We start from the raw sequence: 22,503 nt of genomic DNA, 5'->3' as shown, positions 1-22,503 counted from the left end.
TATATGTTTCTGTTAGGCCTATTTTACACCATGTATTTAAGCTGGTACGTTTGTAATTACAAAGAATATAATGGAAAAAATGCAAGTCAAATTGGTATACATTTGACATACATTTGTGCACATAACCATTTCGATCTGTTTTTTTTGTTTAGGGGATTCAAAAAATGCAGTCTGTTGCACTAGTTTCAGCAGCAGATGGAAGGAAGGGAGACACAGTCATTACTAGTGGGTAGGCGGAGCCCACATAGGATAGAACACCTCAGATTAAAAAAGAGTGTTGTCCGGCCCCTCCAGCTTGGGCTCCTCCTACTCCAGCTCTCCAGTCTAAAATTTGAGGTCACAGAGGATGGTCGCTGCTGGAAGCAGCTCCTCAGAAAATTTTTTTTTTTTATTTTTATCGGACAGAGACTTGGACCCCCGTGGTCTTGAGGTCTCAGGGGTCTCAGCGCTGCTGGACCCCCACCCCTCCCTTGGCGGATCTGCATTACCCTTTGAGAGAGGTCCCTGCAGAACCCTGCCGGCCCCGGGGGATGAGGGATGCTTCCCTGGCGGGGACGCAAACCGCGCATCTGGGGTCACTGCGTTCTCCGCCCTGGGGGGAAGCTTGGGCACAGCGCCACAAATCCCTGGGGGTCCCTGTGGCGCTCAGCTGGGTGAGTACTCAGCATGTTAATGTGTTTTGAGTGCTTCAGCGGCTGCTGCGGCAGCCGCTGCTACATGTATTCAGGTGGTGACTTGTGTTTTTTTGTCCGCAGGTGGATGCCTGCAGGACATGGAAGCGGGGCAGGAGCGGAGAGCGGAGGAGTCGCGCGTGCTTTTTTGAAGCCGGCGGGGGGCGTGGCTTCGCGCCTTCCCGGTCTTTCGCGGGCAGGAAGTGCTCTGAGCGCGCGCTTTCTCCTGCCCCTCCTCTTCCGGCTTCTCTCTCCTCACAGCGCGGCGGCCATTACTGAACGGCTTCCATCGGGCTCCTCACTCTCCTCTCCTCCCGACAGACCGAAGGAACACTGCACCGCGGCCAGCTGGGTGAGTCGCTTCTGCCTGTCAGGGCAGAAGCTTAACCCCTCACCCCCTCAGCGCAGGGCACCTTTCTGAGGCACAATAAGGTGGCAGACTGTGCTGTCCTGCAGCTATTACCTCATATAGAGGTTCCTTTTTTTGTCTGGGGCTCGCACATCCTTTTCATTTCACAGAGGTTGTGGGGAGTCTGCGACATTAACCCCTTATTAGGCGGTTATCCCTTAATTGGGGGTCAGCTGGGGTAGCTCTCTCTTTAAGAGCTTTAACCCTTCAGCTTTCTTTTAAGAAACCACACTGTCCTACTTACTGACAGGTTTAACCTGCCATATACTGTGTGAGGGCATGTCAGATCAGGGTCCAGGAGGTGCGGACCGTCTCCCAGGTCCGCTACAGGATCAGTCTCGCGTGTCTGACACGCAGGAGTCCTCGACGGCGTCAAGCGCAGCGGTCGGGGGTTTCGGTGATGGGGCAGTGGTCAAAATGGAGGCCCTCACTCGTTCTATTGATGGCCTGTCTGACCTTCTAGGTTATTGGGTGTCAGCTAGATCCTCTCATGGCAGGAAGCGCCACAGGCCGGTACTGCCCTCCCCGCACAGCGACTTGGAGATCTCTGTTATGGAGGGTTCCCCTTCAAGCTCAGATGGGGAGATGTCCGATTCGGATAAGGAGGATCGGCAGGGGCACTCTGCCTCTTTTTTGGGCCGTGCAGAGGCTTTTATTGGAGCCATGAGGGAGGCGTTACAGTTTCCGGAGGAGGTAACTAGACGTCCTGGTAAGTCGGCCCGGATGTTTCAGGAGTCGCATAGGTCGCGCTTGGCATTACCATCTCTGGATGAGCTTAATGGGGCAGTGGAGAAGGAACGCCTGTGTCCAGATAAACGTTTTCAGGGGACACGGCTTTTTTGAGGCACTGTATCCGTATTCCACGGAGTTGATTGATGATTGGATTCCTTCTCCTGAAGTGGATGTCCCTTTATCCCAGCTTAGCAAATCCTCATTACTGCCTGTTAAAGGGAAGGCGAGTCTGCAGGATCCGCTGGACAGAAAAACGGAGATGGCGGCGAAATCCATCTACGAGGCCGCGGGTCATGGATTCAGAGCTGTGCTAGGATCCATGTGTGCTTGTAAAGCTTCCCTAAGCTGGTTGGACCGTCTACGGACGGCGTGGCATAGATGGGCTTTTCAAGTTGTTGGAGGATGCGGCCCGATATGGCAGTGATGCAGGTTTGGATACCGCGTCACTGCTGTCCAGGGCGCAATCCTCGGCGGTCACAGTCAGAAGAGCACTGTGGCTCAGACAGTGGACCGGGGACGCGGTTTCCAAGCAAGGTTTGCTATCTTTAGCTTACAAGGGTGGTCAGTTATTTGGATCTGACCTCACGGAGCTGATTGTCAAGGCAAAAGAAGCGGCCTTACCACAGCGAAGAACTGTGGCTTCTGCGTCGGGCAGGCCTAGTGCCGGTAGTAGTCGGCGGCCCTTTCAGTCCGGGGAGCCCTCTTGGGGATCGGGTCGTCCCTCTTTTTCAGGAAAAAAGGCTTCTCAGAAATCCCGCACTCCCTGGAAACAGAGCTTCCGTCAAGACAAGCGGGAAGCTGACAAAAAGCCCGCTAAGGCGGACTGACGCCAGGTTTTCACTCGAGGGCTCTCGAGTGGGGGGTCGCCTGCTCCAATTCGAATCGACTTGGGCGTCCCGCGTTTCGGACGCCTGGGTGACGCGGGTTGTGTCAGCAGGCTACTTCATAGAGTTTCTTTCTCGACCCCCGGACAGGTTTTGCCGATCTCGCATTCCGTCAGAGCCCGAGCTAGTTGCCGCTCTACGGCAGGAGGTCGATTCCCTTCTACAGAAGGGTGTGGTGGTACCGGTTCCGCCGGAGGACCGGGGAAGAGGGTTTTATTCAAACCTCTTTGTGGTCCCCAAAAAGGAGGACAAATTTCGCCCCATTCTGGATCTCAAAAGATTGAATCGGCATGTCCGCACCCGGAAATTCCGCATGGAGTCGCTTCGCTCGGTTGTGGCGGCCCTGTCGCAGAACGACTTTTTGGTGTCAATCGACATTCGCGACGCTTATTTGCATGTTCTCGTCGGAAGGGCCCACCAACGCTTCCTTCGTTTTGCCATAGGTCAGGACCTTTTCCAGTTTGTGGCCCTACCATTCGGGTTGGCCTCGGCGCCCAGAGTTTTTACAAAAATTCTGGCACCTCTCATGGCGATCCTTCGAAGACAGGGGGTTACGGTTCTTCCCTACCTGGACGACCTTTTGATTGTGGCGTCCTCAAAGGAGGAGGCGGTGACGGCTCGCAATCTATCCCTTCAGCTCCTGGAGGACTTCGGGTGGCTGGTCAATTGGAAGAAGTCGTCTCTGGAACCGTCGCAGTCAAACCTCTTTTTGGGGATGCATTTCGACACGGTACGAGCAGTGGTGTCCCTGCCTCCAGACAAGCAAGCAAGTCTTCTTCGACATGTACAGGTTATGATGTCTTCGATAGCAATGTCCCTTCGAAGGTGTATGCGCCTTTTGGGTTTGATGGTGGCGTCAATGGAGGCACTTCCGTTTGCCCAATTTCATTCCAGGACTCTCCAAATGCTCATTCTGAACCGTTGGGATCGATCACAGGCTTCGCTGGATCGCAGTATCATCATCTCCCACAGGGTGCGAGAGTCTCTAGAATGGTGGTTACGTCCGGAAGCGTTATCCCTGGGGAAGTCCTTCCTCCTTCCGAGGTGGTCGGTCATAACCACCGATGCCAGCCTGTCAGGCTGGGGGGGTGTCTGGAACGATCTCTGGATTCAGGGAGTATGGTCGTCGGAAGAGTCTGTCCCGCCGATCAACATCCTGGAATTGAGGGCGTTTTTCCTTTGCCTCCAACACTGGATGGTCCCTTTAAACGGTCTGCCAGTCCGAGTGCAGACAGACAACGCGACGGCAGTCGCGTATATCAACCATCAAGGTGGAACAAGGAGCTCCAGGCTCATGATGGAAGTGTCTCGGATCCTGGTATGGGCCGAGGCCAAGGTGCCAGCCATCTCTGCGATTCACATTCCGGGAGTTCAGAATATCACGGCGGACTTCCTCAGTCGCGAGAAGGTGGATCCCGGAGAATGGAGTCTTCACCCAGAAATTTTTGCACAGCTGTGCTCCCGTTGGGGAACTCCTCAAGTGGATTTGATGGCATCAAGGTTCAACACCAAGTTACCGACGTTCATGTCCAGGTACAAGGACCCGAAGGCTGTGGCGGTGGATGCTCTGGTGGCTCCGTGGGACCAATTCGAGCTAATCTATGTGTTCCCGCCGATATCCTTGCTTCCTCTGGTGTTGCGTCGGATCAGACTGGAAAGAGTCCCGGCTATGTTAGTAGCCCCAGACTGGCCAAGGAGGACGTGGTTCTCGACGCTGGTGTCGCTTCTGGCTGCGCCTCCACTTCCTCTCCCTCTTCGCCCGGACCTGTTAACCCAAGGGCCCGTTCGTCATCCGGACCTGAAGTCTCTGCGTTTGACGGCGTGGCTCTTGAGACCGAAATCTTGACTCGTCAAGGTTTTTCAGCCGAAGTCATTGCCACTCTGCGAGCTGCCAGGGGTCCTGCCACTACTAGGATCTATCACAAGACTTGGGAGGCCTTCTTTTCATGGTGTTCGGGTTCTTCAAGGAACCCGAGGATTTTTTCCATTCCCAAATTGTTGGCCTTTTTGCAGTATGGCCTGGACAAGGGTTTGGCAGTTAGCACTCTGAGGGGTCAGGTTTCTGCTTTGTCCTTGCTGTTTCGGAAGGCTATCGCCTCGCGTAGGGACATTCGTTCCTTTTTTCGCGGGGTAACCCGTCAGTTTCCGCCGCGGAAGGCGCTTGTGTCCCCTTGGCGGCTCAATCTGGTCTTGGAGGCTCTTCAACATGGGCCTTTTGAGCCTATGGACTCCGTTAGCCTTTCTTTGCTTTCTTGGAAGGTTGCCTTTTTAGTGGCAGTCACCTTGAGAAGGGTTTCTGAACTGGCGGGTCTTTCTTGCTCGCCTCCTTTTTCTGGAGTTTCTCCCGGATCGCGTGGTGCTTCGCACACGGGGCGACTTTCTACCTAAGGTGGTGTCACAATTTCATGTTAACCAGGATATTGTGTTCCCCTCGCTCTGTCCGGAACCGAGGAATGCGAAGGAACGGGCCTTGCACTCATTGGATTTAGTGCGGGCTTTGAAGTTCTATTTGTCTATTACTCAAGGTTTTCGGAAATCGGACTCTCTGTTTGTGATTCCAGCAGGTCGTCGGCGTGGTCAACGAGCTTCCAAGGACACTATAGCTCGATGGATTCGGTCGGCCATTTTAGAGGCTTACCAACTCAAGGGCGAATCTTGTCCAATTAAGATTCGAGCTCACTCCACGAGAGCTGTGGGTTCATCGTGGGCTTTTCATCAAGGGGCCTCGGCAGCTCAACTCTGCCGGGCGGCTACCTGGCGCTCCGTCCACACTTTTGCAAAGTTTTATAAGGTGGACGTCAGTGCTTCCGCTGATGCAGCCTTAGGACGTAGGGTCCTGCAGGCGGCTGTAGTTTAATTATCGTTAACTTGTATTTAGCGCTAGTTGCGCATTTTTCTAGGTTGTTGGGATTCTGCCTCTGTTGGTTTTTTCCCACCCTTAATTTTTGGACTGCTTTGGGACGTCCCACTAGTAATGACTGTGTCTCCCTTCCTTCCATCTGCTGCTGAAAGACGGATTTTGGTAAGACCTTACCTGTAAAATCCTTTTCAGCGAGGGAAGGAAGGGAGACACAGCTCCCTCCCATGGCAGAAGTGTGTTGTTGTGTTTTCAGATGCAGCGTGACCCTTCTCTGATAGCGATTATCTGGGCTGAGGTCGGCGCGCTAAGGCTCTGTTCCAGCATTGCCAGCTCATCGCAGTGGTCAGGTCCAGTGAGTAGTACCTGGGACTGTGTGGTTTTTCTGTTATATGCATAACCTGTCTCTTGTTTTTTCTCTGAAGTTCTTCAGAAGGGGTTATGTTGCTCCGCTGGTGATATTTGCTCTTCCTTAGCTTGTGTACGGACTGGAGAGCTGGAGTAGGAGGAGCCCAAGCTGGAGGGGCCGGACAACACTCTTTTTTAATCTGAGGTGTTCTATCCTATGTGGGCTCCGCCTACCCACTAGTAATGACTGTGTCTCCCTTCCTTCCCTCGCTGAAAAGGATTTTACAGGTAAGGTCTTACCAAAATCCGTCTTTTTGCTCTTCTTTTAGTCCTGCTGCTCCCCAGAGTATTCCATTTTTTTATCCACCATACTGTTACAGAGATATTGGCCTTTTATTTACTGCTACTTTTGATGCTGATAAGGAAGGAGGTGCGGCTCACAGGATCCTCTGGGGTGTGTCTTTAGGCTGCTCTGCATTATTACCCTGTGTGCCACATCCCCTTTAAGGCCATGTAAATTATCACTAAATAAAAAGGCCCATTCCTCTGGAACCATATGATGGATTTAAAAAAAAATGGAATTCTCAGGGAAGGAGAAGGCCACTTTGCCACTTTTGAACTAGTAAAAGGTCCTCTTTAATTAGATATATATACAGATACAGTGGCATGAAAAAGTTTGGACACCCCTGGTCAAAATTACTGTTATTGTGAACAGTTAAGCAATTTGAAAATGAAATGATCTGTAAAAGGCCTGAAGTTAAAGATGACACATTTCCTGTGTATTGTAGGCAAAAAAAAATGTATATTTCTATCTTTTACATTTTATAAATTACAAAAACGAAAATGGGCCGAAGAAAAAGTTTGGGCACCCTGCATGGTTAGTACCTAGTAGCCCCCCTTTTGCAAGTATCACAGCTTGTAAACGCTTTTTGTAGCCAGACAAGAGTCTTTCAATTTTTGTTTGAGGGATTTTCATCCATTCTTCCTTGGAAAATTCTTCCAGTTCTGTGAGATTACTGGGTCGCCTTGCATGCACTGCTATTTGGAAGTTGAGCCACAGATTTTCAGTGCTGTTTAGATCAGAGGACTGTGAGGGCCATTGTAAAACCTTCAGCTTGCGCCTTTTGAGGTAGTCTATTGTGGATTTTTGACGTGTGTTTAGGATCATTATCCATTTGTAGAAGCCATCTTCTTTTAAACTTCAGCTTTTTACAGATGGTGTTATGTTTGCATCAAGAACTTGTGGAAATTTAATTGAATCTATTCTTCCCTCTACCCGTGAAATGTTCCCCGTGCCATTGGTTGCAACACAACCCAAAAGAATTATTGATCCACCCCCATGCTTAATGGTTGGATAGATGTTCTTTCCTGAAATTCTGTGCCCTTTTTTCTCCACACATACTTTTGATCATTGATGGCCAAAAAGTTCTATTTTAATCTCATTGGTCCACAAGACTTGTTTCCAAAATGCATCAGGCTTGTTTCGATGTTCTTTTGCAAACTTCTGATGCTCTATTTTATTGTGAGGAAGCAGGAGAGGTTTTCTTCTGATAACTCTTCCATCAAGGCCATATTTGTGCAGGTGTCTCTGAACAGTAGAACAATGTACCACAACTCCAGAGTCTGCTAAATCTTTCTGAAGGTCTTTTGCAGTCAAGCGGAGGTTATGATTTGCCTCTCTAGTAATCCTACGAGCTGCTCTCACTGACATTTTTCCTGGTCTTCAAGACCTTATCTTGACCTCCACTGTTCCTGTTAACTGCCATTTCTAAATTACATTTTGAACTGAGGAAAAGGCAACTTGAAAACACTTTGCTATCTTCTTATAGCCTTCTCCTGCTTTGAGGGCCTCCACCATTTTCATTTTCAGAGTGCAAGCCAGCAGCTTAGAAGAACCTATGGCTTCTGTGGCTTCTGTTCTTTGGCACAAGGTTAGAGGAGGCTGGGTTTTTTGCATCACCTGGCCTTTCCTAACGATGATATTGATAGTGATGAAGTCATAACCCTAAAAGGCTAATTAAGGTCTGGAACCTTGGTCAAAGTTATCTGAGCACATAAATCTGCAAGGGTGCCCAAACTTTTGCATTGGCCGATTTACCTTTTTGTAATTTATAAAATGTAAAAAATGACAATATAAATTTATTTTTGCCTAAAATACAGAGGAAATGTGTCATATTTAATTTTAGGCCTTTTAGAGATCACTTAATCTAAAACTTTCTTAACTGTTCACAATAACAGTAATTCTGACCAGGGGTGCCCAAACTTTTACATGCCACTGTATCTTCTGTAGATATAAAATGTCAAAAACTTCAACACACTTGTTCATGCACTAGTTTTCCTTGTTCTAATTGAGATATATGCACATTGTAGATGCAGACGAAAAGCAATAAAACCATGAAGGTAGATGTATGGAAACAGTGAGTAAAGAAACACGTGAAGCAAACCAGAATAGATGTTATACCTTAGATTCCTCAAAATACCCCCCTTTTACGCCAGCATTACACCTCCTTGGCATTCTCTCAAGCAGATTCATTAACTGCCCAGAAGAGACTGCGATGAGCAGGTCTTAATGGTCCACTACTGAGGACTGCAAACAAGAACATACTACTTTGTGCCAAGAAACACAAGAACTGTACATTAAATTAATGGAAATCTGTACTGATGAGTCAAAATTTGAGATTTTTGTTGCCAACCACCATGTGCTTGTGAGAAGCTCAACGATGAGTGGATCGTTTCTATGTGTGGGGCTCACTGTGAAACAAGGAGGAGGAGATATGATGGTGTGAGGGTGCTTTTCTGGTGACACTGGTGATTTATTCCAAATTCAACACACTTACCTAGCATGGCTACCCCAGCATTCTGCAATGATGACATCACATCTGGTTTGCACTTACTGGGACCATCATTTGTATTGCAACAGGACAATGACCTGAAACCAAAACACACCTCCAGGCTCTGTAAGGACTATGTGATCAAGAAGAAGAGGGATGGAGACTGCGTCAGATGACAAAACCTCCACATTCACCTGACCCCAATCCAACTGAGATGGTTACAAATGAGTTGGACCCCAGAGTGAGGGCAACACAGTCAACAAGTATTCAGCACCACTGAGAACACATTGAGGGCTGCTGGAAGCCATTCCAGGTGACTACTTGAGAGAATGCCAAGGGTGTGTAAAGCGGTCATCGGAGCAAAAACGGTGGTATTTTGAAGAACCTAGATTTTAACACATATTCTGCTTTGTTTCACATGTTTCTTTACTCCTTATTTCCATATGTGTTCCTTCATGGTCTGAATTTACAGTGTGCACATTCCAGTAAGAACAAGGAAAAACCAATGCATGATCAGATGTGGCCAAACTTACTCGGTCCACAAAAATACACAGTCATGTGAAAACCCATAAACCATTATAGGTGCGGGTTCTCTCTGTGAAAAACACAGATAGTACTCGTACGACAAAAAACTGGTGTCTGCATGATCCCCTAGTCTGATAAACCTTTTTTATTGGACTTGTTCTCAAGGGAGTTCTATACATTAGACAATTCCTACTTGTTAGGTTTATTGCTATAGGACCCTTCTACTACAACGTTCCTTCACCCACTGGGACACTCAGAGAGGGGAATCTAGCCGTGAGTGATCTCCCTGCATCACCCCCCCCCAAAGGTAAATTAGACATTACATATTACTGCCGGTGTAAGCACGTGGCCGATTTGTTGCAGACATGTTCACTACTGAATATCTGCTGTATACCTCTGAATGTGACTGGTCCTAAGAAGGTCTTAAAATTAGGTAACCACAAGCTCCAATGAACAACGAGGTATGACAAACTACATTGTGTAATTATTTATTTAACAAGAAGGAGGCAGAAGCAGTGTGTGAAAAATTAAGTACACCCTTACTGCTTCCATAGAAATTGAGTGTAAATAGCTGCCAGGTGCTGCTAATCAAATGCCCTTGATTGTTCATCAGCAAGTGTGACCACCTTGCCAAATGCTGAAGATCAAAGAGGGTGCACTTTGTTTTTCTCACTATTTTGCAGACACAAATATACAAAGTACAAGTTTACAGCCATGTATTTGTTACTCCTAGATAATAGTTGCTCAGAATAATAAGAAAAAAATGAAGATTTGTTTCTGGGAAAGAATTAATCAGTATAATCAACATGTAATGGAGCTTGCCACTATTTATATTTTCAGCCACATTGTACAGAATGTATCATAAATCTCTGAATGCCTCCATATGAAATCAGTATATGCAAATCGCTTCTTCAGAGAGAAAAAGTACAGGAACTCTATCGCCACCTAATGGAGGCACATGGTTAAATAGTGCCGCTATATAGGTGCATGAGCCCCTAATACATGACTCCTATTTGATGGGGGTCAAAGTTTCTCCTTGTTGAGAGCAACATGTTAACGTAGGGAGACTTACAGGTCGTGCAATGCTCCCCTGGGAATTTAAATATGCAAATAACCTCTTCACAGAATATCGACTTTTTAAATAGCATTGCCATATAATTTAGGATTAGAATCAGAACCAAAAACTCCATTTGCAGGCACGTTATTCAGGGATTTTGCCCCTCATCAGTGCAAATCAGCAGAACTAGTTGGCTGGTTGTATAGGATGCCTCACCTAGCCAACCAGTTCTCCTGCTTTGCACTGATAAGGGGCAAAAATCCCGAAGCACGGATGGAGTTTTTGGTTTGAGTTCTTATCCTGTCATGTGGCAAAGACCTTTCAATGGTTGATATCGTTTTTTAGAACTGCTGCCTCCAATAGTTGGCAGTAAGTGAGCCTGTGATCTTTTTCTGTGAAGAACTTTCTAAAATTGAAGCCACACGACAGTGTAGTAGGGGCTCGTGCACCTATATGGCAGCGCTATTAAACATGGGCATGAGCCCTAAAAGTGGTGCTCTCTCGCCGTCCTCCTGTGCACAAACTCACCACAGGATGATGTCTGCATCATCCTGTGGTAGCAAAAAAATTCAAATTCACTTTTGCTCATCGATCTTTATAATCGCCACTTTTTCTGTTTGCTTTACTGATTTCTACTCATAGCAGATGCAGCTCGGTAAGTAACCTAGAGCAAGACTATAAAAAACACCTCCTTCAGTACAGCAGTAACACAGGTAGGATGGAATCCAGGAGAACGTGAATCGTCTTTTCCTGGTGACTCAGCATCACAGTATCTAGGTGTTAAAAAGTAATGCAGATGGTATCAGATGTGAGAGTGAGGACAACAACGCTGCAAATCTGGTTTGATGGTTGAATCAGTACATCCTATTGCTGTCCTGGGAAATGACAGATCAGGAGAAGTCATCATTACATTTTGAATACATGCATTCCTCCCATATATAGATATGTCATAATTTTGCTAGTATGTTGCTTTACTTTTTTTTTTTCCACCACTTTGATATTGATAACCGGCAGATCAGTTCCTCTTCAAACAATTGTCATACCCACATGATAAATGCCTAATACCATGTGGATGGCACCTATTGGACTAGCATCTGTATTTAGAATGGGGGTCCCCAATCCCTCGTTCTTACTGGTGCGGACCACAATGACAGTAGCGCTGGCCATGAATTAGCTTGCACTTTCCATTCACTGCTATGTGCATTCCAAATACAGCCGAGCGCTCTGTATATCTGTTGTGAGACAACCCCTTTAAATTCCAGCATGGTATTTTGATCTTCCTGTGCAGGAAATGACACTTTTAATATGATTAGTTACTAGGAAATAGGCTTTTTTATCACTTCCATGCTATTCGTATCTTTAAAGCTCCTCAGGTGTTGCATCGCACTTTATAATTCGACACACCTTATGTGAGAGGTCCATGTACCTGTTTGTATTCATGTATTTCACTGCCTGAAAAAAAGCGCACAATGGGGCCAGGACATTGCAGATTGTAAGACATATTGCACAATATCCACTGGAATTCATCAGAGTTCTGACATTTGTTCTAATCCTATGGGACAGATTGTTGCAAGATGACATTGCCACAGTTTTACTGGAGTGATTGAATGTGCCGTCCTCACCACAGATCTCTACCATCCTCATAAATGTTCACTGCTTAGCTGGATAGCGGTGGTTAAGTGTATATATGTGAATATATTCTACGGGTATGTGCGCACTTTAGGCATTTATCCCGTTACTTCTGTATGTAAATCTTATTACGTGCACAGGGTAAAAGAAGTGAAATATAAATCCTTACAACTTTGATTTTTTTAGTAAACTAGCTGTACCCGGCCACACGTTGCTGTGGCTCATGAAATTTTGACTGTCAGGTGTCACAATGGAGCCGGTCATGTCAGGGATTGCTAGTTATGCAATTCCCTAGTACAGAGGGAATGTGACAGGAGGGGGCGCAGAGGAGAAGGGGGTGATCCGCTTGACATGTCCCTGGCCAGTACAGGCCAGATCACAGCGCTGCTCCAGCTGGTGGCGCAGTGGGATTTGCACTAGCTTGCTATCCGCCCACTGCTGTGAGGCTCGGGCCCAGGTCAGCACCCAGAGCAGAGGCCGCGGCCTGCACCTCTCCGGTGGTTAATCTGAATATAGCCTTAAAGGGGTATTCCCATCTCCAAGATCCTATCCCAATATGTAGTATGTGTAATAATAATAATATTAGCAAATGCCTCCAATTAGAATCGTAGAATAGTTCTTCTGATTAGCTATGTCACTTTCCCGATGCTGGGCATTGTAGTAGCTTAGGTATCCATGGTTACGGCCACTAAAAACTAGAACTAACTGTCACTATATGAGTGGTTGTACTTAAGCTACTGCAATGCCCTGCATGGGGAAAGCTACATAGTTAATCAGAAGAACTATTCTACGTTTCTAATTGGAGGCATTTGCTAAAATTATTATTACACCTACTACATATACCCCTTTAAGTTTATGCAAATCAAGCAGAAATTACTATCTATGACACCAGAAGCCTACAGAGGTACAGTAGAGCTCTATAAATGTTTGTAGATGGCTCTATACAACTTGAAGAATATATATGCACAAGGACTTAGCTTCTTAGCATCTCTTGGATACAGGGAGGGCTATGAACAACCACAGCCGATAGATCACTGATTTCATTTTCCAATCTGCGGTCTGGCAGCGGGAGCTAGAATACAATATATCTGTACTATTTAATAATAATGAAGCCCCCTTTGTCTAAGAATATAATGGTGTAAACTAAATTTTTCTATAATATCAAGTATACAGATTTAAAAAAAAGTCTGATTTTGTACTCACATTGTAGAATAAAACAATATGTCCTGGTAGAAAAGTTTTAGAAACTGCCAACAAGCATAGCATTTCATGGCTCTACTAGACTATATGGGTAGTAGATTAAATACTTTCATTCATCATCACTCTGTCAGGCTTCTGTCTGCCATGTTTTCATAATCTTTTGTCATCCAAATGCTCCAATTAACTTCTATGCATAAACATGGATCCCTGCTCTTTGTATCGCCAACCATGCACTCAGTGCACATTAACCTTTGGGAGCATGCAAAATAATGAGTCCCGGCTCTTTGGCAGAAATCAGATTTCCTCCACATATGTCAGGTTGGCCAAGCCCCAGTGTGCATATTCTGAATACGGCAATGAGTATGTCTAATGCTTGCAGTCCTCACCGGCTATGGAGCGCAGTGCAGCTTTGGATTTGGAACATGCTATAAACTACTGTTTAACTTATCAGGTAATACTTTACGAGCACTGACTTTCTTCCCTGATAAAAATTTACACTGTATGAAAACTTTTACTCTATAGGTCTATTCCAGGACTCACAGGTCCCAGTTGTACTGTAGACAACTACTATTTGATGGGGTATTCCAATAAAGTGATCACAAATCAATAGAATAGATCAACACTTTATGGTCCAACCTCTGGGACGTCCATTCTTCCCGGGGAAGATGGTGCCAAAGCACTAATTCAGCGACGAGGCTCCTTTACAGTCTTTTTCTGCACAGAGGTACTCTGGGCCGTCCACTCTTGCAGTGTGAACTGCAGCTTCACAAGTGAATGAACCTGACTGCAGTTCCCTTGCACAGCTGTATTTTCAGGAACTGTGCAAGGAAAAGTTGGTTGATGATATACTATAGTAGAACTACAGCAGTGCTTTATCGGTGGAGGTTCCAGAGATCAGACCTCCAATAATTTCAATTAGCATATGCTTACGATATCCCATGGGGTGCCAATATTCTGCATATAATTAGCAGTATGCGTTGCATTGTACGGTTTAACAATGCATATTAAATTTCCCAGAGGAGCATTGCACAGCGAATAGGTCTCCTCATACTGGCGTGCCAGAGCCGGTATGTCACTCTCCACAAGGAGAAACATTACCCCTTAGACCTCAGTCCAGAGCCTCCTATCTAGCCAAATCAGTTCTCATACTTTGCACTGACGAGGGCCAACAGCCCGAAACACAGTGTCTGCAAATTGAGATTCTGGTTTGGCTTTCTAACTCATATTGCACGACTCTTTAAAGGGTTGATTGTGACTTGTAGGATTGCTGCTTCCAATAGGTGGCGCTATAGAGTTCAAGTCCTCTTTTTCTCTGAAGAGGCAATTTGCTTATTAAATAGGTTGTCTCACCATATTGGTTGTACATTACTAGGTATTATGTTCCCATTCACTCACTAGAACCAGATGCCAAACCACCTTCAGAAGTGCATCTGACGCTTGTAATTATGACAAGAGCAATGGGTAGATGAGGTTTTGTTTTTTTTTCTGTGTAGTGCGGCTTTTTTGAGTAAGACCTCATTCAGATGTCTGTTTTTCTCATGAGCACTCATAGCTGTGATAGTCCATGGGGCCACTCACATGTCAGTGATTTTCTGCAGACCAAGCGGTCCATTCAAAATTGCGGACACTTGTTCCATTTTAATACGAGTGTGGGATCAGAATCGGCATTGCAGGTCTATGAGTCCATGAATAAATTGCATGCCATCCGAGTGCGGTCTGATTTTCCCTCACTATCACATAGGAATAGGTGGAAGAAAAATAATTTTCTCCATGTATGAGAAAAACTGATGACACTCTGACAACCACACTCTGATCAAAGTCCGATCAAAAAATCAGTCTGTTTTTCTCGTTTGTGAGAAAAACTGAGGTCTGGATGAGGCCAACTGGAAGCAACATGAATATGTATATACATGGTATTACATATAACCTCAATAATAACATCCTATTTTTTTAAGATACGTTTAGGGACCATAATGTAGTTTGGAAAAGTAATTGGTTAAAAAAAAATTGGGGAGGGAAAATAGAAAACAAATGAGGGGTCTAAACAAAATAAACAAAAGTACATTTTGCTCCAGTAGTTGGTTCCTCCTGTTATGATCCCTTATTGCTGGTCCCCTGTCCATCATCACTACCCACCTCCCTGCTCTCCTAGCATGGTCACATGGATGCCAACATTCCTTTTCTGTTAAAATTTCTGGCAGTGCCACTAGAATTTGCATGCACTGGTTTCCAGTCTCTTAAAGAGCCATGTCCATTTTTTCCAACCAATCCTCAACTGACCCAAGATACATAAGAGACCGTTGTACATTGCCTTTTTCTTGTACAGTAAGGATGTTTGACTCTTCTATGTGCAAAGGTACAGTGGGGAAAATAAATATTTGATACATTGCCGATTTTGCAAGTTTTCCCGCCTACAAAGAGTCTGTAATTTTTATCATAGGTACACTTCCACTGTGAGAGACAGAATTTAAAAATAAAAACCAGAAGATCACATTGTATGAGTTTTAAATAATTAAATTGTGTTTTATTGCATTAAATACATATTAGATCACCTACCAACCAGCAAGAATTCTGGCTCTCATAGACCTGTTAGTTTTTCTTTAAGAAGCCCTCCTACTCTACACTCATTACCTGTATTAATTGCACCTGTTTGAACTCGTTACCTGTATAAAAGACACCTGTCCACACACTCAATCAATCACACTCCAACCTCTCCACCTGGTCCTGGCCAAGACCAAAGAGCTGTCTAAGGACACCAGGGACACAATTATAGAACTGCACAAGGCTGGGATGGGCTACGGGACAATAGGCAAGCAGCTTGGTGAGAAGGAAACAACTGTTGCCACAATTATTAGAAAATGCAAGAATCACAAGATGACTGTCAATCTTAATCGGTCTGGGGCTCCATGCAAGATCTCGTCTCGTGGGCTAAGGATGATTCTGAGACCGGTCAGGAATCAGCCCAGGACTACACGGGAGGACCTGGTCAATTACCTGAAGAGAGCTGGGACCACAGTCTGAAACATTACCATTAGTAATGGATTAAAATCCTGCAGGGCACGCAAGGTCCCCTTGCTCACGCCAGCACATGTCCAGGCCCATTTGAAGTTTGCCCTTGACCATCTGGATGATCCAGAGGAGGCATGGGAGAAAGTAATGTGGTCAGATAAGACCAAAATATAACTTTTTGGTATCAACACCACTGACCGTGTTTGGAGGAAGAAGAAAGATGAGTACAAACTCAAGATAACCGTCCCAACTGTGAAGAATGGTGGGGTAAATATCACAATTTGGGTGTGCTTTCCTGCAAAGGGGACAGGACGACAGCACTGTGTTGAAGGGAAGATGGATGGGTTCATGTATCGGGAGATTTTGGCTAACAACCTCCTTCCCGCAGTAAGAGCATTGAAGATGGGTCTTCCAGCATGACGATGACACGATACACACAGCCAGGGCAACTAAGGAGTAGCTCTGTAAGAAGCATTTCAAGGTCCTGGAGTGACCTAGCCAGTCTCCAGACCTGAACCCAATAGAAAACCTTTGGAGGTAGTTGAAACTCAATCTTGCCCAGCGACAGCCCCGAAACCTGAAAGATCTGGAGAAGATCTGTATGGAGGAGTGGGCCAAAATCCCTACTGCAGTGAGTACAAACTTGGTGATCAAGAACTACAGGAAACGTCTGAAGGTTTCTGTACCAAATATTAAGTTCTGTTTTTCTATTTGTATCAAATACTTATTTCATGCAATAAAATGCAAATTAATTATGTAAAAATCATACAATGTGATTTTCTGGATTTTAATTTTAGATTTTGTCTCTCACAGGTGAAGTATACCTACGATAAAAATTACAGACCTCTCCATTCTTTGTAGGTGGGAAAACTTGCTAAATCGGCAGTGTATCAAATACTTATTTTTCCCACTGTATATGTTATGTTCGGTCACCAACCTTGCATCCTGACCTTGATTCTTCTCTGCCGCCTGCCCTGACCTCCTGCATGGCTACCATATTGAGCAACTGTCATCTCTGACTTCCTGTTTGTCTTACTACTTATTGTGGATCACAGATTAGCTATAAGTTTTGGATTTTATCATCTGATGGCTGTTGCTAACGAAAACTACTCTGAAGTTATGTCCTTGGAGGAAATTTGAAGCAAACCAAGATTCTTGTGTAAGGTTTAAAGAGATAAAAAAAGAAACATTGGATTACTTATTTTTTTCTCCATATTTAACCCCATGCCAAATCTGTTGGAAATCAAAGGGTCCACTGCTACTTGGTAGCATCCTGAGGCAGGGGATTTTCTGTCACTCTTCTCACTTATTACAAGGGAGATGGGACATGACCATACTAACACAAAATCTTGTTTAACTGTGGCACGTGCGAGGATTTGATGTGGTATTTATACATTGGCAGTGTTGAAGAATGTGTTGTTCATTAGCCATGCTCAAGAGATCCTGACTGGTTCTGAAATGAAGTCATACACATAATGACACAAAGAAGTCAGATGTCCATCGCTTCACCTCCCAGCTGGATGGCGCATACTGACCATTTTGGAGCCATCATGCCCACAGTTGAGTCAGCAAATTGAATATGGTCAGACAAAACCCTGTGAGTCCTGACAAAGGGTGAACGAATGAAGCATGTCCATCACTCAGCACTGTAAACAAATTAAAAGACCTGTTTCCAATGATTGCCCTCTTTACTAAGATTTCTTTCTTGTATTTTTTCTTTTATTTCCACAGACAATTAGTTCACATAGAGAACGAGATTGGAATTGAAGTCTACGCTGAATCTCTGAATAAAACGCTACCTTGGAATCAGGGTATGAATCAGAAAGTGGATGTTAAATGCTTAGAGTGATGTAATTTATTACCAGGGGGAGCTGGGGAAACATGCAGAGAGCAATGAATGAGGTGGATGTATCTTATGTAAGCTACACACAATGTGTGCTTTATCTGACATGGACCATGCCTTAAGAGATCTATCTCGCTATTACAGAGACACATTTCGAGCAGGCGGCACAGCACTGTGTGTATAAATTAAACTTACTCACATTTGTGCATGGGGAGTCTTGGAATGAAATGCGATGTGGTAGTCGCCTGTATTTTATTTTTTAACCATACTTTGCTCTTACGACTGAATATAAGTGATATATCAGCTTTACCAGACATATAGTGCTCAGGGCAAGGATCCTTGTTTTATCTGGGATTTTTTACACTTGCACATAAATTATACATGCCGTGATAATGCACGCCTCAAAATTGAAATTGCAGCACCAAAAATTAAAAGACGAATTATGGAAAACACAGGATGGATAGAGTTGGTAATGACATGCAAGTGATGTAAAAATGGAAACAAAATTTTCAAAGATCTCAATTTATTCAGTATCGGGTATAAGCGCTACATGCACAAATCCCTACACTTACACGATTTGCATGTTATATCAGTGAAATCATCAAAATCCGCTGCTGCCAGCTCACTTTGCTGATGTCGACCAATGGCATCCTATATGTGCTTGAAGGGAGACAAGTCCAGAGACAATACAGGCCACGGTAGCAGATTTAGGCCACGGTAGCTCAATTAGGCCATGCAGGTTGATCACAGTAGCATGAGCAATATGTGGCCTGACATTTTTGTGTTGAAAACGGCTCCTTTGACACTTTGGAGAAATGGCCGTATCACTAGTTCAACCACCAAATCAATGTAACATCGATCAGTTAGTGTACCTGAATGAAGACTAGAGGGGTCTGGCTGCGGTACATTATGTCAGCCAACACCAAAATTCCATGAGTAGGACTGGTGTGACGTTCCGTCGTGAAGGCCTCTTCATGGCTTTGCTCACTTGGTCTCCAAATGGAGACCGAAAGCTTGAATGGAGAAATGTAGGTCTATCCTCTTCAGCAATTAGTCACTTCCAAACAGAAAACTGGTGTTCGCAAATGCATACTAAGAGAAGCCATATCCATATATAACTAACAAATAAAGTTGCACTCTGTAACACAATAGCATGCAAACATGAAATATTTGGAATTGCATTACTGCTCTAGAAAATAGGAAAAAAACAAAGATACTTCGCACATAAATTGGCCAACTCTTAGTATTCACCCGTGCACACCAGTTTTCTGTTTGGAAGTGACGGTCAGTCTTTGATACAGTGGGGAAAATCAGTATTTGATATACTGCCGATTTTGCAACATATACTAATGAGTTTGAAATGAAATGATTGCAGACACACATCTTTGCTCACCTATGTCTAGTTTTAGACTAGCCGTACCCCTAGAAGTTCAAGAATGTTGCAATCCATTACTATATTGCATAGGCCAAAGTATACAAGTATATACAGTGGGGAAAATAAGTATTTAATACACTGCCGATAAAAATTACAGATCTCTCCATTCTTTTTAGGTGGGAAAACTTGCAAAATCGTCAGTATGTCAAATACTTATTTTCCCCACTGTATTTATGTACATAGGCCATCTGACCCAGCACTCCACCCATCAGTCTATGGCGGTTTTAATCACAGCAGGATCCTACCTACCCATATATAAGTATAGGCTATTAGCCCATGAGAGGAGTCATATTAGATTAGGTTCCCAGCAATGAAGATTGCCCTGCCGTGCCTGCTAGCAGGGCCGGCATCAGCACCCGGGCAAGTGCCGGCGCCCTGAGCAGGCGGGGGGGCCCACTCACCGTCGGACACCCCGGCGCGCATGGGACCCGTGAGCGGTGTCGGTGTCAGCGCCCGCTCCTCCTCCCCCACCCCCCCCCCCGCTTGCTCAGGGCCCCAGCCTCCGTAGCAGCTCCGGTCTCTTCCGCGGCTGCTGCACTGTGAAGTCTCAGGTCAGAGGGTGCGGTGACATCTTTACACGGCGCTCTCTCCTGAGCCGTCACAGCGCAGAGTGGGAAGACGCTGACACGGGTGAGGGGTCCGGAGCAGCAACAGCAGGTGAGAAGTGAGGTGAGTATTTGATTTTTTTTTTATATATATGTATGGAGGCATGGGGCAGTATATGGTGGTGGGAACAAGTGACATCCTACATGGGGCATTATATGGGGGGGGGGAACAAGTGACATCCTGCATGGGGCATTATATGGGGGGGTGACATCCTGCATGGGGCATTATATGGGGGGGAGAGGTGACATCCTGCTTGGGGCATTATATGGGGGGGAGAAGTGACATCCTGCATGGGGCATTATAAGGGGGGGTGACATCCTGCATGGGGCATTATGTGGGGACCAGTATTCTGTATGGAGCGTTATAAGTGGACCAGTATCCAGTATGGAGCGTTATATGGGGGCTAGTATCCTGTATGGAGCGTTATATGGGGACCAGTATCCTGTATGGAGCATTATATGGAGACCAGTATCCTGTATGGAGTGTTATATGGGGACCAGTATCCTGTATGGAGCGTTATATGGGGACCAGTATCCGGTATGGAGCGTTATATGGGGACCAGTATCCTGTATGGAGAGTTATATGGGGACCAGTATCCTGTATGGAGCGTTATATGGGGACCAGTATCCTGTATGGAGCGTTATATGGAGACCAGTATCCTGTATGGAGCGTTATGTGGGGACCAGTATCCTGTATGGAGCGTTATATGGAGACCAGTATCCTGTATGGAGTGTTATATGGGGACCAGTATCCTGTATGGAGCGTTATATGGGGACCAGTATCCGGTATGGAGCGTTATATGGGGACCAGTATCCTGTATGGAGAGTTATATGGGGACCAGTATCCTGTATGGAGCGTTATATGGGGACCAGTATTTTGTATGGAGCGTTATATGGAGACCAGTATCCTGTATGGAGCGTTATATGGGGACCAGTATCCTGTATGGTGCGTTATATGGGGACCAGTATTCTGCATGGGGCATTATGTGGGGACCAGTATTCTGTATGGAGCGTTATAAGGGGACCAGTATCCTGTATGGAGCGTTATATGGGGGCCAGTATCCTGTATGGAGCGTTATATGGAGACCAGTATCCTGTATGGAGCGTTATATGGAGACCAGTATCCTGTATGGAGCCTTATATGGGGACCAGTATCCTGTATGGAGCGTTATATGGGGACCAGTATCCTGTATGGAGCGTTATATGGGGACTAGTATCCTGTATGGAGCGTTATATGGGGACCAGTATCCTGTATGGAGCGGTATATAGGGACCAGTATTCTGCATGGAGCAATATATGGCCCATAATACTGTATGGAGGACTATACTGTCCGGTTTGCACTGTGCGTTAAGAGAATTCGCCGGTTTCTGAGGTTTTATAGAATTTACAATAGATATCCCTCATGTAATGTAAGAAGTGAAATCTTCGGCATTGTACTGTATATATATATATTTCTCAGTGGTATCTGTGCATCATGAATCGTGGTATGTGTTAAAGGAGCCCATTGAGACTCTTTTGCCCGGGGCCCACAAAAACCTGGAGCCGGCCCTACTGCTAGGCATACATGAATTGGCCAATTTATGCGCTAAGTATCTTCGTTTTTTCCTATTTTCTAGAGCAATAATGCGATTCCAATTTCATATACTTCACATTTGCATACTATGGCGTTATAGAGTGCAACTTTATTTCTTAGTCATTTCAAGTGTCCCAGGAGCTGTTTTTCAACACACCAATGCCAGGCCATATGTTGCTTGTGCCGCTGTGAGCAGCCTGCGTGGCCTACACATGCTACCACTGTTTGCAGTGTCTCCGAACTTGTCTCATATTAAACACATCTGTGACGTCATTGGTTGGCATTTTCAAAGGGAACTGCCAGCAGTGGATTTTGATGATTTGCAACCTAAGTGCATTGAACTCCATAAAATATTCCGCAGATAACCATTAATAACCTCATTGATAGCAGCCAAGGCGTCTAATTGCAGGGATTTCTGTGCATGCCCCTCATACTCAATACTGAATAAATTGAGATGTTTTTAAAATTCATTTCCATCTTGTAAGCATTTGCATATCATTAACACGTCTTTTGTTTCTGTCCTATCCATAATTTCACAACTTTTCTTTCTTGATTTTGCAATTTCAAGGTTAAGGAGTTTATGTAGTGTTTACATTTTGGTTATATTTGTAGACTCCATTTTTGGCTTTTTTTCAGCAGATCTATGAGAGGACAATATTTTCCTCCACTTTCCTGTAACATGCAGTCCTGTACATGGCTGTAGAGGAGGAGATGTGCCGTTTTCATAAAGAAGGATGTCATGACTCCACCTTGGTGTATTAAACTTCAAAATGTAATATAGTTGCTGGAGCATAATTTTGAAAGCAACATGTTCTCTATCAAATGTAAAAAAAACAACAAGATATTCTGGATGTTTGAGATAGTTATATATTTATACAGTATATTACAGAATACT

At 45.0% G+C, this 22,503-nt stretch overlaps 1 protein-coding gene across 3 annotated transcripts in view; it reads left to right on the top strand.

The window, feature by feature from the left end:
• Positions 1 to 22,503, top strand: part of WDPCP (WD repeat containing planar cell polarity effector) — a 420,756-nt gene that overhangs the window by 375,393 nt on the left and 22,860 nt on the right. For all 3 annotated transcript variants that reach the window (XM_073672146.1, XM_073672144.1, XM_073672145.1), the window contains exon 16: positions 17,884 to 17,963. In XM_073672146.1, the coding sequence (XP_073528247.1) occupies positions 17,884 to 17,963 (80 nt within the window). The remainder of the gene's footprint in view (positions 1 to 17,883; positions 17,964 to 22,503) is intronic.

The sequence above is a fragment of the Phyllobates terribilis genome, unplaced genomic scaffold (assembly GCF_046119375.1).
Source record: "Phyllobates terribilis strain yellow unplaced genomic scaffold, ASM4611937v1 Scaffold_3__8_contigs__length_932513732, whole genome shotgun sequence".
NCBI lineage: Eukaryota > Metazoa > Chordata > Amphibia > Anura > Dendrobatidae > Phyllobates > Phyllobates terribilis.
The sequence above is the reverse complement of the archived record's forward strand: the minus strand, read 5'-3'. Positions and strand labels throughout refer to the sequence as shown.